This window comes from Gossypium hirsutum, chromosome A09 (assembly GCF_007990345.1).
Source record: "Gossypium hirsutum isolate 1008001.06 chromosome A09, Gossypium_hirsutum_v2.1, whole genome shotgun sequence".
Taxonomy (NCBI): domain Eukaryota; kingdom Viridiplantae; phylum Streptophyta; class Magnoliopsida; order Malvales; family Malvaceae; genus Gossypium; species Gossypium hirsutum.
In genome coordinates this window covers 83,750,368-83,764,641 of record NC_053432.1, presented here as the reverse complement: position 1 = coordinate 83,764,641, position 14,274 = coordinate 83,750,368, and the positions used below count along the sequence as shown (strand labels likewise).

Here is a 14,274-nt window from a genome sequence, read left to right as displayed (position 1 = left end):
ATTTTTACTTAACGAACTTTTTTTATTTCACACTAATGAGAATGAGATACGAATCAAATACAGTAATACACCATCATTTTCTTTTCAATTTTGTTTCTAGAAAAATATATTAACATAATCAAATAGCTTTTGATTTTTGCTATTTTAATCAAAATCATGTTTAATTTTATACATTTAGATGTTAGTTTTACATTCTTCTTAAAAAAAATTGATGTCAATATTCTTAAATTTTAAAAATGAAAGTTCAATTGTTACATATAGTAGAAATCTTTTTGCTAAACTCACATTTATTATAGTGTTATATTTTTGTTATATAATTATTTATTTAGAATTAATTTTAAATTTTAAATTTTAACAAGTAAAAATATTAAATTAAATTCTTAAAATGAAAAATAAAGAAACTGAATTTTGGATATAAAAAAAGAAAATCAAAATTTGCAGCATTACATTAGCCTCTATGAAATGCGCCTTTTATTAATCCGGACAACGGAGATTGATAAGAGTGATTGGTAGATCAAGTTTATATACTGGCGGAAACGACGTCGTGAGGTGATTGGAAAGTTATTTTATCATCAATAGAGAAGAAGACAACAAGTGGCAAAATGGCAGAGAACCAGAAGCAGAGAGAATCCAAAAATGGAAATGGCAGCAACAACAGTTCAACCATGTCCTTCTTCTTTCATCTTCTTCACTCAACGACAAAAAACCCGCCTCCATAATATCATCCATTTACCATTTCTCCCTCTCCCTCCTTCTCATTTACGCCGTCGTTTCAGCTCATCTGCAGCCAGAGATAGCAATAGCAGGAAAAGAAGAAGAAAGTGGGACTCAAATGCCGAGACAATTCGTGCCAAAGATTTCACTTTTAAAACCCCAAACAACGAAGATGAAGATGATGAAGAAGAAGAAGATTATGATGGTGAAACGGCAAGTTCTGGGATTTTGGAGGAAGCTATTGATAGCATTTGGATTTTGAAGGTACAAGTTAGAAAATTTATATTTTGAGTTGTTAATTGCAAATGGGGTTGAAAAGGGGGTATAGTTTTGATGCTTATAAGTTAAAAATTCGGTGTAAAGTTTAATACTTTTTTCAGTTGCATTGAATTAAATTTTGGAACATTTATTTAAGTATTTTTATACCATTTATGGAATTAGCTTAATGAGTCAAAACTGCGAGGGGCAAAGGGCCATTTTGTTTATCAACTTTGGTTGGTTGATTATTAGCCTTATCTTTGTTCAGCTAATGCTAATGCCGTGAAGCATTGATGGTCTATTTAGCTTCTTTGTGAACAAATAAAAGGATGAAGAAATTTGATTCAGAACCAAGCTAATTCTTGGGTTTATTGGGTTAGTTTAAATAGGATTTGCTTCTATTGTAAAGTTCAAAACTTAAGGGACTTCGCCTTGTGCAAGGGCATAGTTAGAAAATTTTTAAGGGGCCGAGATTAAGTTATATATTGTTATGAGAGTTAAAATGTGATTTCATCATTGTATTGACTGATATATTTATGGTTTTCAAAAGGAATAAATATAAATTCTAGCATTTGGGGTATAATCTTTCCATATATTAACTTAGGATATTATGAATTTTGAATGGTCTAAAGCTGCAATTTTTCATTTTAGGGGGGCAAACTATAATTTTACCATATATTAACTTAGGATTTTATGAATTTTGGAGAGTCTAAAGCTGCAATTTTTCATTTTAGGGAGTGGGGGGCAGGCTCCCTTCGCCTACTCTTGCGCTTCGAATCTTAGTTGCAGGCTTATATATGAAGTTCTTCTATAGATGTAAGCTACATGATAAGAATCTTTTGTATGGGACTGACATTCCATATAGGAATTGAATGATAAGACTCCTAAGTTCCAAGAAGCATTTTGGCTATGGATGCTGAAAAACCCTTTGATTTTCTTCACAATAAGGAATTTGAATGGCAGCTTAGGCAAATTAACTTGTTTGAGAAGCATTAGTATGAGGCTACTTGGTCATTAGCTAACTGTCTGAAGTTTTGCAGACTGAGTAATAGTGTTAGTTTTGACAGACAATAACACGATCGTTTAGGGACTTTGCCTCTTGCACTTCAAATCTTAGTTGCATGGCTCGCATACTTAGTTCTTCCACAACTGTAAACTACAGTGATACTAAGAATATTTTGCATAGGACTGGTTCTCCATGGGAAAATAAGAATCTAATGATACAGTTCCTAATTTCCCAGAAGTGTTTCGCTAATTCGATGTTAAAAAGTCCCCTTTGATGTCCTTCGCAATAAGGAGTTCAAATGGCAGCTGATACAAGTTATAACTAGTTTTGAGTACTACATGGAAGCTTTAGTATTAGGTTACTTAAGCATCAAGTAACTGTGAAGTTTTTGCAGACCATGCTGATCTCGGCGAGAAATAGTGTTATCTTCTGCAGACCACAATGTTATTTTATCGAAATTTTTTGTTTGTATTCATAGTAAATAATTTCCATCAATCCTAATACTTTTGCTATTGATCAATGCAGGCTTTCAAATCCTTTGGTTGGGGGCTACCGCCCATTTTACTTTCTTTGTTGTTTGCCAATGGCCCGAAAGCGTTCCTCATGGCATTAGCACTTACAATTGGACAGTCAGCAATAGCTTTTGCCTTCGAAAAAGTTTCGGGAAAGTCACAAAGCAAGCAAAAGCATAAGACGAGGGCAAGGAAAACAAAAAAGTATACATCACGGCACACTGTAAGAAATATTAAAAAGGAGGAACAAGTACATGAAGGTCCAAAGAACAAAAAGGGAATGAAAGGTTATCAATCATGGGTCGTTGATGACCAGGGCACAACTAGCTTTGGTGGATGGGACGAGCTCGATGGAACTGAACCAACAAGAACACCATCAACAATGGAAAACGGATCAAAACGGACCACAAAACCGAAGGACAGGTTGAGTATGAACGAAACCGAAAGTAATGAACCTTTGTTGTTGAGATTGTTGATTGCTGTTTTCCCATTTTTAGGTTCTTGGACTAAGTTGTTTTGGTGATTACTACATTTATAGCACAACCTTAGTGTTGGAACATGACAATACTTACATTTCTTGTGTGTAGCATATTTGCTTGTTCCGGTTCTCGATTGATTATTTTGTCAGTCATTCTTTAGGCTGGAACTATAGATCAACAATCATAAAGGAAGCATTTTTTTCCCACCGTGAGTATCAAATAATAATCTCTTTGAAGAAATCGTTCGTTATACGAGTTTGGTTATAAGTATATACGGCATGTGTTCTTGTTTTTTTTGCTTTAAGTTTTCCATAGTTCTGCAATTCTGGTTTGCATGTATTGCTTTTCATGAGTTGGGTTTTCCTTAAAATCCTAATGAATTTATGTTACTCGAATTCAGGTTGGAGTGTTGGATAAAAGTGTATATCCAACATAAGTATGTTCAACTTTTTCATAGTTTTTCCGAATCCATATCTGAATATATTTCGAGTGTAAGTTTATTTCAGGCAAGATGAGCAATTGTTTGGTTTCATTGCCTCTTGACATTTCTTCAAGGTTTTCAGAACCGAATTGATAGTTAAACCGATTAAGTTATCGGTTAGTTAGTTTAATTAGTTTAATTAAATAAATAATTAAAAAGTCATAAAATTAAAAAAATTAAAAATCCAATTTAACTAGTTCAATGTTTCCTGTTTCAGACCAATACCGTAATCGATTTTGATCCAATTAATGTAGTCCGATGCAAATAACCTTGCATTTAATTTGTGCATACCATTGAAACAACTTCAAGCATGCATACCATTGAAACAACTTCAAGCATGTAAAATTTATACAAAATAAATTCATTTTTTAGATTCCAATATAAGAACAATAAAGGGAAGTACACTGATTTGAAGTAATTCACATTGAAGGATATATAAGGGGCATGGGTTTATAATTTTTTTATCTCAGCATGATTCAATCAATTTTACTTTTTAAAAGCATTCATGAATCAAATCAGATTTAGAGCCTAAAATTTTAAAATAGGACCTTGATCATTGATTTTAGTTTTAATTTTTAATTTTTATATCAATTTTGAAAGATTCATTCAGATATCAGTTCAATCCTACTTTATAATAACTCTAACCACAAAAATTAAAAACATAAACAAAGAAAACACTAAAAAAAACCATAATTTAAAATATTTATTAATAAGTATAGGTATGTTTTACTTTCTTACAAGAAAGTACATACAATGTTATTATTAGGGGGAATCATCAATCACAGGGCCAAGTACATACACATTTAAAGCCCTGACATTGGCCTGTAAAGGTGGGGCTCTTTTCTAAGCACTTGTTTTGACAGTCCTGAACAATGCAATTGGTTGGATATAATGTCATTTCGCATGCTTCTGTTTCAGCCACCATTGTCACAACTGCATACATGCGATAACGAAAATTATATATATACAAGAAATTAGATATACATGGGATAAACTACGCCAAAGGTTTTTCCTCAATTTCAAAAAATTTAAAAAATAATTTAATAATTATCTTATAATTTTTTAACTTAAGTGATCAATTTTAAAACATAAATTTACTAATAGTTTAGTAATTTCAGATGTAATTTACTTTGAAAAATTATTATTGAGAGAAGACTAATTCTTTTTAGAGAAGTCTGTAAAACGTCATTCGTTTGGAGCCTATAGATTTCTCAACAAGTTAATATTACCCCTAGTTCGAGTCAGAATTATTACCCGCCTTATTAAGAACCCGAACTAGAGGTGAACACTTACCAAAAAGAAGTGAGTGTCGCGAACTTAATAGGATTTGAACCTTTATCCTTATATGACATCTAAGAAACATTATAGACAGTTAAGGATTCTATGAACTCTAAATAGATGTTACTTTAATGAATACAAAAAATCGTATCAAAATATGAGATGGATTTCAGTAAAGAAAAACAAACCAGTGAAAACAAGGGCAATGATGAGAAAGTGAGAAATTTTGGCCATTTTCCACAGGTTTCAATTACCAATTATCTTACACTTTGTACTTGTGAGTTAGCTTTGGAGGTAATTTATATATAAAAATACACAAATTCAAATTAATTAACCTACCATACTAGATGGATTTAGGTAAATCTATCCATTTAATTTCTTTCTAATAGAAAAAAAGTTCAATTATGTCAATTCAACAGCTAATATTTATAAAGAAAATTGATAATTAAGATTTATTTGGAAATGACAGAATTAGCTACTTTATTTGTAACTAATTAATTTATCACTAATATTAATATAAAAAAAAATAAAAGTTAAATAATTATAAATATATTTTCATATCTTTTAATTTAAGCACTCAAATATTTTAATCTATATCACTTTTATTTAAAAAATATATAAATTAAATTTTATATATTAGATCAATAAATAAATTTATCTTCTACAAAAAATATTCCTGCTTTATTTAGATCAATAAGTAACTTTTTGATGTTTGATGTAAAGTTATTTGGAAAACTTCATCAAAAGGGTGGGCGTGCCGGAGTGGTTATCGGGCATGACTAGAAATCATGTGGGCTCTGGCCGCGCAGGTTCGAATCCTGCTGCTCACGTTTTCATATTTTTTTACAGTGGCTTGTAGTTGTAGCCAATAAAGGTGATATTGCTTACTTACACAAATTATACGTCAATTAAGTTGGTGATATTGCTTATTTACACAAATTATATATAAATTAAGTTGTTCTGGTAGTGCCGCCACCATTTGTAAGTTCCATTTTAAGCTCATCTCTTGCTTTGTTGTTCTGGTAGTGCCGCCACCATTTGTAAGTTCCCATTTCAAGCTCATCTCTTGCTTTTCCATTTGGCTTAATTTCGGGATATGGGTAAGTTTAATTCTTTATAATTTTTTATATTTTGCTTTTCCATTTTAATATTTTAATGATTTTTCTCATAATTTTTATGAGAAAGATGAAAGACGAAATGGGGCGGCATTTATGCATAATTTGAGTAAATAAGCAATATCACCTTTATTGGCTACAACTACAAGGCCACTGTAAAAAAATATAAAAACGTGAGCGGCAGGATTCGAACCTGCGCGGGCAGAGCCCACATGATTTCTAGTCATGCCCGATAACCACTCCGGCACGTCCACCATTTTGACCATATTTTTCATATTTTGCAGCAAAAAGTTAGAAATTCCCTTTTTGACATCGGTTAATCTTTTTCTTTCCATGTTTCATGTGGATGGCTGTTGGTAGGCTGTAAAGTCTCAAAGTTTCAGGCTTTTCAGTTCAGTTCTTCCGCAAACAAGTAAGCATTGAACTCTCCTTATTAGTTTTCACTTTTCATAATCTTTCAAAACTCTAATTGCCTTTATTACTATGTTTCAGTGTTTTGTTTTGTTCTTTCCCCCTTAATGTCTGTCTGCTTCAAGCAAGCAAATTGATAAATGAATTAACCATTATGTTATTGCTTTTGAGTTTCACATGGAATTCTTCTGTATTTTTTACATTAAAATGCCTTTCTTCTTAATGAGTTACTTTCAAAATCATTGCTTTTTGAGTTTTTTCCACTGAAAATCTTGCTTGCCATTTATTATGTATAAACGTAATTTCTAATTGATTTTCAAGTTTTAAGCATGAAATTCAAACAGGGTATTCAAAAAAAAAAATTACCTTTCAACAATTTTCTGTTCGAAGTCTTAAGCTTGATACAAGTATATAACTTTGTTTTGCATTTTTTTGTGCCTCTTTTTGTTTTAGTCAGTGTATTGAAGCTTGCCTATGACCTGTTTGATGTTTTGCAGAGAGAGAGAGAGTCCTTTAACTTTATGATTTCATATATGTGAAGTGAACAATTGACAACATGGCTTCCACATTGTTTAGAACTATTCAAATCCACCCATTTTTTCTCTACCCAACTGCATTATTTAGCAGAAGGAATGGTGTTCTTTACTGCACAATGAAGAGTAGTCAAACTCAAACAGCTACACAAGAAAAGCAGCAGCCTCCCAAAGTCAAAGTTCCACAACATGCCCTGAAAAAAACAGTTGATAAGATCACAAGAGACTATGAGGCAATCATTGGAATAGAGACACATGTCCAGCTTTCAACTCTCACCAAGGCCTTTTGTAGCTGTCCTTACAATTATGGATCCCAACCAAATACCAATATCTGTCCCATTTGCATGGGATTGCCTGGTGCCTTGCCAGTTTTAAACTCGAAAGTGATTGAATTCGCTGTTAAATTGGGTCTTGCACTTAATTGTAAGCTATCTCTAAACTCGAAGTTTGATAGGAAGCAGTACTTCTATCCAGACCTTCCAAAGGGTTACCAAATATCTCAGTTTGATATCCCAATTGCAACTGGTGGTTACGTTGATTTGGATCTCCCTCTTGAGTTCGGTGGTGGCCATAGGAAGTTTGGTATTACCAGGGTTCACATGGAGGAAGATGCAGGGAAGCTGCTTCATTCTGGAAATGGGGATTATTCACAGGAAATTACTTCTCTAACATCGATATATAGTTATTTTTCTAAACATACAGTGCAACCATATTGTATATTGTTTCCTTTACGAATGACATTTCAATAAATCTTGCTGCAATCTGGTCATTTGTGGTGTAGCTTTTCTTCCTTTCACTTTTTGCCCCTTCATCAAATTTTGATGGTTTAGGAGTCAGTTTACTGTTTCAACCTTCTGCTTATTGACACTGTTGGTTATCTTTTGCAGGTTGATCTAAATAGAGCAGGGGTACCTTTGCTTGAGATTGTTTCTGAACCTGATATGAGAACTGGGATTGAAGCTGCTGAATATGCTGCAGAGTTACAGAGGGTGGTTCGATACTTGGGAATTAGTAATGGAAATATGCAAGAAGGCTCACTTCGCTGTGATGTAAATGTATCAATTCGACCAGTTGGACAATCAGAGTTTGGAACAAAGGTCAATAGTTTGCTTAAATTACTCTGCCTTAATTAGTGAGATCTATGGTTTAATACGTCTTGCAGATTCAAGTACCACCATTCCCAGGGGACCGATGGGAGAGTGGCATTGCTTACGTTTCTTCTCTTTTTCTTACATTTCTCTGAATGAGCTATGATCATAAACTGTTAAGCCTTAATCCTTTGTTGTGATTATGATTTAAGATTTTGAGATAGATGCATTTTTCTATCACATTTATAGAGCAAAGCAAAAGCATGGAGTTAGTAGAATTTTCAGTGTCTGACACAGATAACCTTATACCGTATTTGCAGGTTGAAATAAAAAATTTGAACTCATTTTCATCAATTAATAGGGCAATTGATTTTGAGATATCAAGGCAGGCACTGCTCCATAGTCAAGGCCAAAGTGATCAAATTGTGCAGGAAACTCGTCTATGGGAAGAAGGTGCTCAGGTTAGACCTGCATATTAATATCAAGCTAGGACTAGTCTAAGGTATATGGTTGACCCTTTACTTCGTTGTTACTTATGTACCCCATAAACCTTTGTGCCCTTTTGTAGAAAACAGTTACAATGAGGAAGAAGGAAGGACTTTCTGATTATCGATATTTCCCTGAACCAGACCTCCCTGAAGTTATTCTCACTCAGGAATATGTTGATAGCATTAGCAACTCTTTGCCAGAACTTCCAGAAGCGAAGCGTCGTAGGTATGAAAAGATGGGGCTGAGCATGCAGGATGTTCTTTTCCTGGCAAATGACATGAATGTAAGTATTCAAAGTAATTTTCTTTGTTCAGAATGGTTGCTAATATATCCACCAGCATCCAGTTAAGCATCAGTTAGTTGATTAGTGACCCAGAAAGGAGAGCTCCTATGAAATTTACCTTGTATTGTTGGATTAAGTTGAAAGATAAAAGCTTTAAAGCTTTAAGTTTAACATATTGTAGCTTCTTGCTCTTTAAATGGCCCTTAGTTTTTTTTCCTATAGTATATGATTAACTGCTAATGTTCCTTGTTTACTCATCTCCTTAACTAATTTAAGAACATGTGCTTAATATCCCTGGTTTCTCTTAGGTTTAATCGTTAGCAAGCTTTTTTGACCATGCCTCGATGAATTTTCTATAATGTTTTACTTAAAAGTCCTTGCATGGCTTCTTAAAGTTATCTTGTTTGGGATCATAAGAAAATGCTCTAAGTTGGTTTTTTTTTTTCACATGATCAATGTTCTAGGTTGCAGAATATTTTGATGAAACTCTTTCAAGTGGTGCTGACATAAAGCTGGCTGCCAACTGGATCATGGGTGATATTGCTGCCTATATGAAGAACGAAAAGCTGTCCATTAATGATATCAAACTTACACCACAAGAGCTAGCCGAGCTGATAGCTTCCATTAAAAGTGGGACAATCAGTGGAAAGATTGGAAAAGAGGTAATGTTTTACTTTTATTACCGGGTGAAACAGTTCAACATTTTAGAGTCCAGCAGCTGTTTTATTTGCAGATATTATATGACTTTTAGCGGAGACATTTTTGTATTTTCACAAATTAGCTTTAGAGGATGTATTCTGGAAGCGGTACTGTCTCTCGTATATAAATGAGCATGAAAGAAAAACGAAGCGTTTTGGTTATGTCGACATAAAATCCTTGGTACCAAAAATAAAGCCGCTGATTCGGTGGCGCGGGCTGCAATAAGGGCTCGGTGTCATTATGTTAATAAAAAATGGCTCGGTGGTATGTTAACAAATTGGCCCACTACAGAAACGAGGCTTCATTAGTTCAGGGACTTGAGAACAGAACAAAAGACGGGGGGACTCATTCTTTGGTAGTGTTATATGGTTCTATTAGTTTTAACGATTTCTCTAAAACATCACAGATACTATCTGAGCTTCTAGCCAAAGGTGGAACTGTGAAGGGACTCATAGAAGAGAAGGATCTCATTCAGGCAAGTTAGCCGTACGATGCTCCTTTAAACATGAATATCTGTATCTTAAGATAAACTGAGAAGTACGGTTTTAATTGTAAGTCTTGAATTTTTCGAACATGGTAAGCTAGGGTTAGAAATTATAGAGTGTACCCGTATGAGCGAACAGAGCTGAACTTTTTGGTGAGTGTAGTAACTTTAGATGAACCAGCTTGTATGATTACCTGTTGAAGTTTTATCGCTCTCTAGACAGGCATTAAGGGCCATTCAATAGGAAGATAATATGATATTGACCTGAACTCAAATAAGCTGATATGTTATTTCTTTGATATTTGTTATTGAAATGATAGTTTATTAGAGAGTAAGAAACATATGTTCCAACATTTGCAGATAGCTGATCCTGTTGAGATCGGGAAAATGATAGATAAAGTGATTTCTGAGAATCCAAAACAGCTAGAACAATATCGTAGTGGGAAAACTAAGCTGCAGGGCTTTTTTGCCGGCCAAGTATGTTAAATTTACACAAAAGTTACATTTCTTCTACTTGTATGAAATCATTGGTAGCCTCTTTCTACAATAGTGGTCATATGCAGGTAATGAAACTATCAAAAGGCAAAGCAAACCCTGGCCTGTTGAACAAAATCCTTTTGGAGAAATTAAATGGCCAAAGCTGATTGTATCTTAGGTACGTATCTGGGCATCGATCCTTTAAACAGAATAACAGTAAATTGTGAATACAGATGGTAAAAGTACTCATTGAGGCCCCTGTACTAAGAGCCAGAGTGCATTTTGCCGCTTTTAGTAAAATATGTCCAAATTAGTCCTTGAATATTAGATCAAAAAGCATACTGGCCCTTTCTATTAAAAATTTCTTCCATTTCTATTATTAAAAACTGCCGTGGCTGACAAATAATCAAATAGTTACACTTGGCGTGCCACATGTACCTCATTTTGACGTACAGGGACCAATTTTTAACAGTGAATGGATGAAATTTTGAACAGAATGGTTAGTTTACTTTTTGATTTAAGTATAGAGACTAATTTGCCTATTTTTTGAGTAGAGGGGACAAAATGCAATCCGACTCTAGTACAAAGGCTTCAATGGCAGTTTTACCGAATACAGATGCATATTCTGAACCGTATTACCTCACCTTTTCATTTTTTCCGTAGTACTTTTGTCTGAAACATATTCGAGAGTGTGATCCTCGTAATATATGAAAAAATTTAGAAAATGTTGAGCATATCCGTGCGGGGCACATACTAATATCCGACATTCACATGGTAGCAGCCAAATCTGTCCTGCTTGTTGATACAGCTACAGCAAACTGCAAGGTGAAGGAACATATTGAAGTCTGAATCCTTTGCTGAGTTTTCAAATATTGAGTTCATATAATACTTTGCACCATTTTGTAGATCAAATCATCCTTTCTTTTATATAAGAATTATGCATCAATTGAAAGGAACAAATGGCTTTTAGAGATTGATAGATGCCCTCTTGTCTTTTTGACTGATTTATTTTTAGCAGTTAAGTAATATTTTTAAGGTTAAATTCTGCTATTAGTCCCTGTACTTTACAAAAGTTGTGGATTCAATCCGTGTACTTTAATTTGGCTATTTTTAGTCCTGGACTTTTCAAATTTTAAAATTTCAGTCCTTAACAAATGATAACTGTTAAATTAAATAAGTTAATTTTGCTATTTTCAAAATTTGATACGCCAAATATATTTTTATATCACTCATTAAAAATTTCAGGTAATGGGTTAACGATTATGATATGTATCAAGATTGAAATTTTTTCAAAATTCGAAAAGTATAGGGATTCAGATTGATTTAATTGGAAAATACACATGGTACAAGGCTCATGACTAAAATTGACCAACTTGAAAAGGACATGGACTAAAACTGGTCAAATTAAAATATAGAGACTAAATCACAACTTTTGTAAACTGTAAGGACTACTAGCAGAATTTGACCTATTTGTAATTGTTGAACTTGAAGTTTAACTCAAGTCTTATACGAGGTGATATGTGATAAGTTGGGGATTTATCTTGTATAAACAAGATTTTATTGGCATTGACCAAGTCTAATGGATTCACCAAAATTAGCAAATACAAACCCTTCCCAAAAATAGCTGAAAGCCATCCATCACAAAAATTAAAGCAAACCATTTGTTTAATATGGTAAAACTTCATCAAAAAGCTGATCACCGTCACCAAAAATGACAAGCTCATATTACATGCCATTGTTTTTCACTTGGACCCAAAACCTCTCTCTTTCTGGTTGTGGTGGTGGTAGTGGTGGTTTCGATTCGTTTTTGCTGGTTTGAGGCCATTAATGGTGACTCCACCGGCACGAAAAGTAATGGTGGTAGCTGACCCGGCTCCCCATTCTGCAGCAGCCCTCCAATATGCACTTTCTCATGCATTGTTAGAACAAGATGAACTCATCCTTCTTCATGTTGAAAACACTAGCTCATGGAAGAACACATTGACTACTTTCTTAAAGAGGCCAACAATTGCTTCAGCTGCTAATGCTATGACACCTAATATTTCTTCCGGTCCGGATTGGGGTTCCACCGATGTTAATTTCCTTGATCAAATGAAATATGCAAGTGAGATTGCTCAGCCCAAAATCCCTGTACGTATAGAGAAAATCGATCCGGATGGTAAAGATAAAGCTACTGTGATCCTTTCTAAATCTAAAGATCTTGGTATTGATCTTATTATTATTGGCCAAAAACGGAGCCTCTCTTCAGCAATTCTTGGGTGAGTTCCATATTAGAATTATTTTTAAACTTTTACTAAAATTAAAATGCAATTTCACTAGTATATTAATTTATATACTTATAATTTTTAGAATCATCAAATCAAAATTTTATTATTTTAAAGAGTTAAATTGTAATTTTACTACTATTTAACTTAGGATACTATAAATTTTAGAAGGTCTAAACTCAATTTTTTTCATTTTAAGAGGAGTTAAGCCCTACTTTTTGGGGGGGCAAAGCTAGAAATTCTTTTTAGGGGTCAAATAAGTTATATACTTTGATCAAAATTAAAACACAATTTCTTTGTTATATTAATTTACATCTTTATAGTTTCTAGAATGATTAAATCAAAATTTTTTCATTTTAAGAAGTCAAATTGCAATTTTACCACTTTTAACTTGTGATTCTATAAATTTTAGAAGGTTTAAAACTGAATTTTTTTTTCCATTTTAAAGGGGGCTAAAATTTTTTTTAGAGGGCCAAATAAGTTATGTCTTTGTATAAGAGTTAAAATACAATTTCACCAATATATTAGTTTATATTTTTATAGTTTCTACAAGAATTAAATCAAAATTTTATCATTTTAAGGGCCGAACTGTAATTTTACAATAATTAACTTACAATTCTATAAATTTTAGAAGGTCCAAAAGGCAACTTTCCACTTTAAGGGCTTCTCTATAAAATATCAACAATTTCTAAACCCGTACTAATTATAAATACTTTGATTTCTCGATTTATAGATATAAACGACCTAGCGGATCGATGAAAGGATCGAAATTGATAGATACAGTAGATTATTTGATTGAGAACAGCCCATGCACCTGTGTTGGAGTGCAGAAAAAGGGACAAAATGGAGGATATGTCCTCAACTCCAAGACCCAAAAGAATTTTTGGCTATTGGGATGATTTTTCTTTTAGACTTTTCATCATATTCCAATACTCAGTTTCATCATCTCAACTGAGCTTTCTTATTATTTTCCCTTTTTTTTTTGTCCTTCAGCTGGAATACTTCAAAGATTTGTAAATATTTTGGAACTCTGGATATGCAGCTGAAAACCAAAGCCTTTTTTTTTTCCAAGTTTTTCTTTAAATATTTGTTAAATATGTTCGTATTTGACACATCTAAATTCTGAGTAATATAGATGCAAATTAAACATATCAGTACCGAAGGCATATCAAAATCCGATATTAACTCTTGAATTCGATAACATTGATTTAAAAACATATATACTGGACAAAAATAAAGATTAAATTTTACTATTAGTCCTTGTACTATATAAAAGTTAAAGATTTAACCCATATAATTTAATCAATTTTAGCTTTTATACTTTTCAAATTTAAAAATAAACAATTATATCCATTTGGTTAAATTCAATTAATAATTTTGCATAATGTGTATAATTGTAAATTTAACTTATGTTCTCCTATTGAATTATCCTATTGAATTATTCTAACTCCTTATATTTTTCAAGTTTTGAAATTTCAATATTAAGACTATGACAAAGGTTATCCCATTTTTAAGAGTATATGAATCCAGTGGCTGAGCCACTAGGAGACCCAGGCCTTGGCCCTCTAAAATAATAAATTTTTAATTTAGACCCTTTATAATTTATAAATTTTAAATTAGTAACAGTAATATTAAACTTTAACCCTCAAAAAGATAAAAATTTGATTTAACCTTTTAAAAAGTATAAAAATATAAACTATTAA

General features: G+C 32.8%; 3 protein-coding genes and 2 non-coding genes across 8 annotated transcripts; 4 read left to right on the top strand and 1 right to left on the bottom strand.

Annotated features, from left to right (window-relative positions):
- Positions 1–383: 383 nt before the first annotated feature.
- On the top strand, positions 384–3,219 carry LOC107943111 (uncharacterized). Its single transcript, XM_016876854.2, has 2 exons — positions 384–978; positions 2,504–3,219. The coding sequence occupies exons 1-2, from the start codon at positions 637–639 to the stop codon at positions 3,011–3,013; spliced, it is 852 nt and encodes a 283-aa protein (XP_016732343.1). The 5' UTR covers positions 384–636; the 3' UTR covers positions 3,014–3,219.
- A 2,257-nt stretch (positions 3,220–5,476) lies between these two features.
- On the top strand, positions 5,477–5,558 carry TRNAS-AGA (transfer RNA serine (anticodon AGA)). Its single transcript has one exon. It is a non-coding gene; the product is annotated as a tRNA-Ser (tRNA).
- A 457-nt stretch (positions 5,559–6,015) lies between these two features.
- Positions 6,016–6,097, bottom strand: TRNAS-AGA (transfer RNA serine (anticodon AGA)). Its single transcript has one exon. It is a non-coding gene; the product is annotated as a tRNA-Ser (tRNA).
- A 19-nt stretch (positions 6,098–6,116) lies between these two features.
- LOC107943115 (glutamyl-tRNA(Gln) amidotransferase subunit B, chloroplastic/mitochondrial) lies at positions 6,117–11,315 on the top strand. 4 transcript variants are annotated; one of them, XM_016876857.2, is made up of 10 exons: positions 6,117–6,255; positions 6,752–7,440; positions 7,675–7,884; positions 8,196–8,336; positions 8,444–8,647; positions 9,112–9,309; positions 9,753–9,821; positions 10,191–10,307; positions 10,394–10,485; positions 11,089–11,315. In XM_016876857.2, the coding sequence occupies exons 2-9, from the start codon at positions 6,811–6,813 to the stop codon at positions 10,472–10,474; spliced, it is 1,650 nt and encodes a 549-aa protein (XP_016732346.1). In that variant the 5' UTR covers positions 6,117–6,255; positions 6,752–6,810; the 3' UTR covers positions 10,475–10,485; positions 11,089–11,315. The 4 variants fall into 4 exon arrangements, with proteins under 4 accessions (XP_016732346.1, XP_016732347.1, XP_016732348.1 ...); XM_016876858.2 differs by having other exon boundaries at positions 11,029–11,315; XM_016876859.2 differs by having other exon boundaries at positions 10,971–11,315.
- Positions 11,316–11,987: 672 nt separating this feature from the next.
- LOC107943116 (uncharacterized) lies at positions 11,988–13,676 on the top strand. The gene is made up of 2 exons (XM_016876863.2): positions 11,988–12,565; positions 13,305–13,676. The coding sequence occupies exons 1-2, from the start codon at positions 12,135–12,137 to the stop codon at positions 13,468–13,470; spliced, it is 597 nt and encodes a 198-aa protein (XP_016732352.1). The 5' UTR covers positions 11,988–12,134; the 3' UTR covers positions 13,471–13,676.
- Positions 13,677–14,274: the final 598 nt, after the last annotated feature.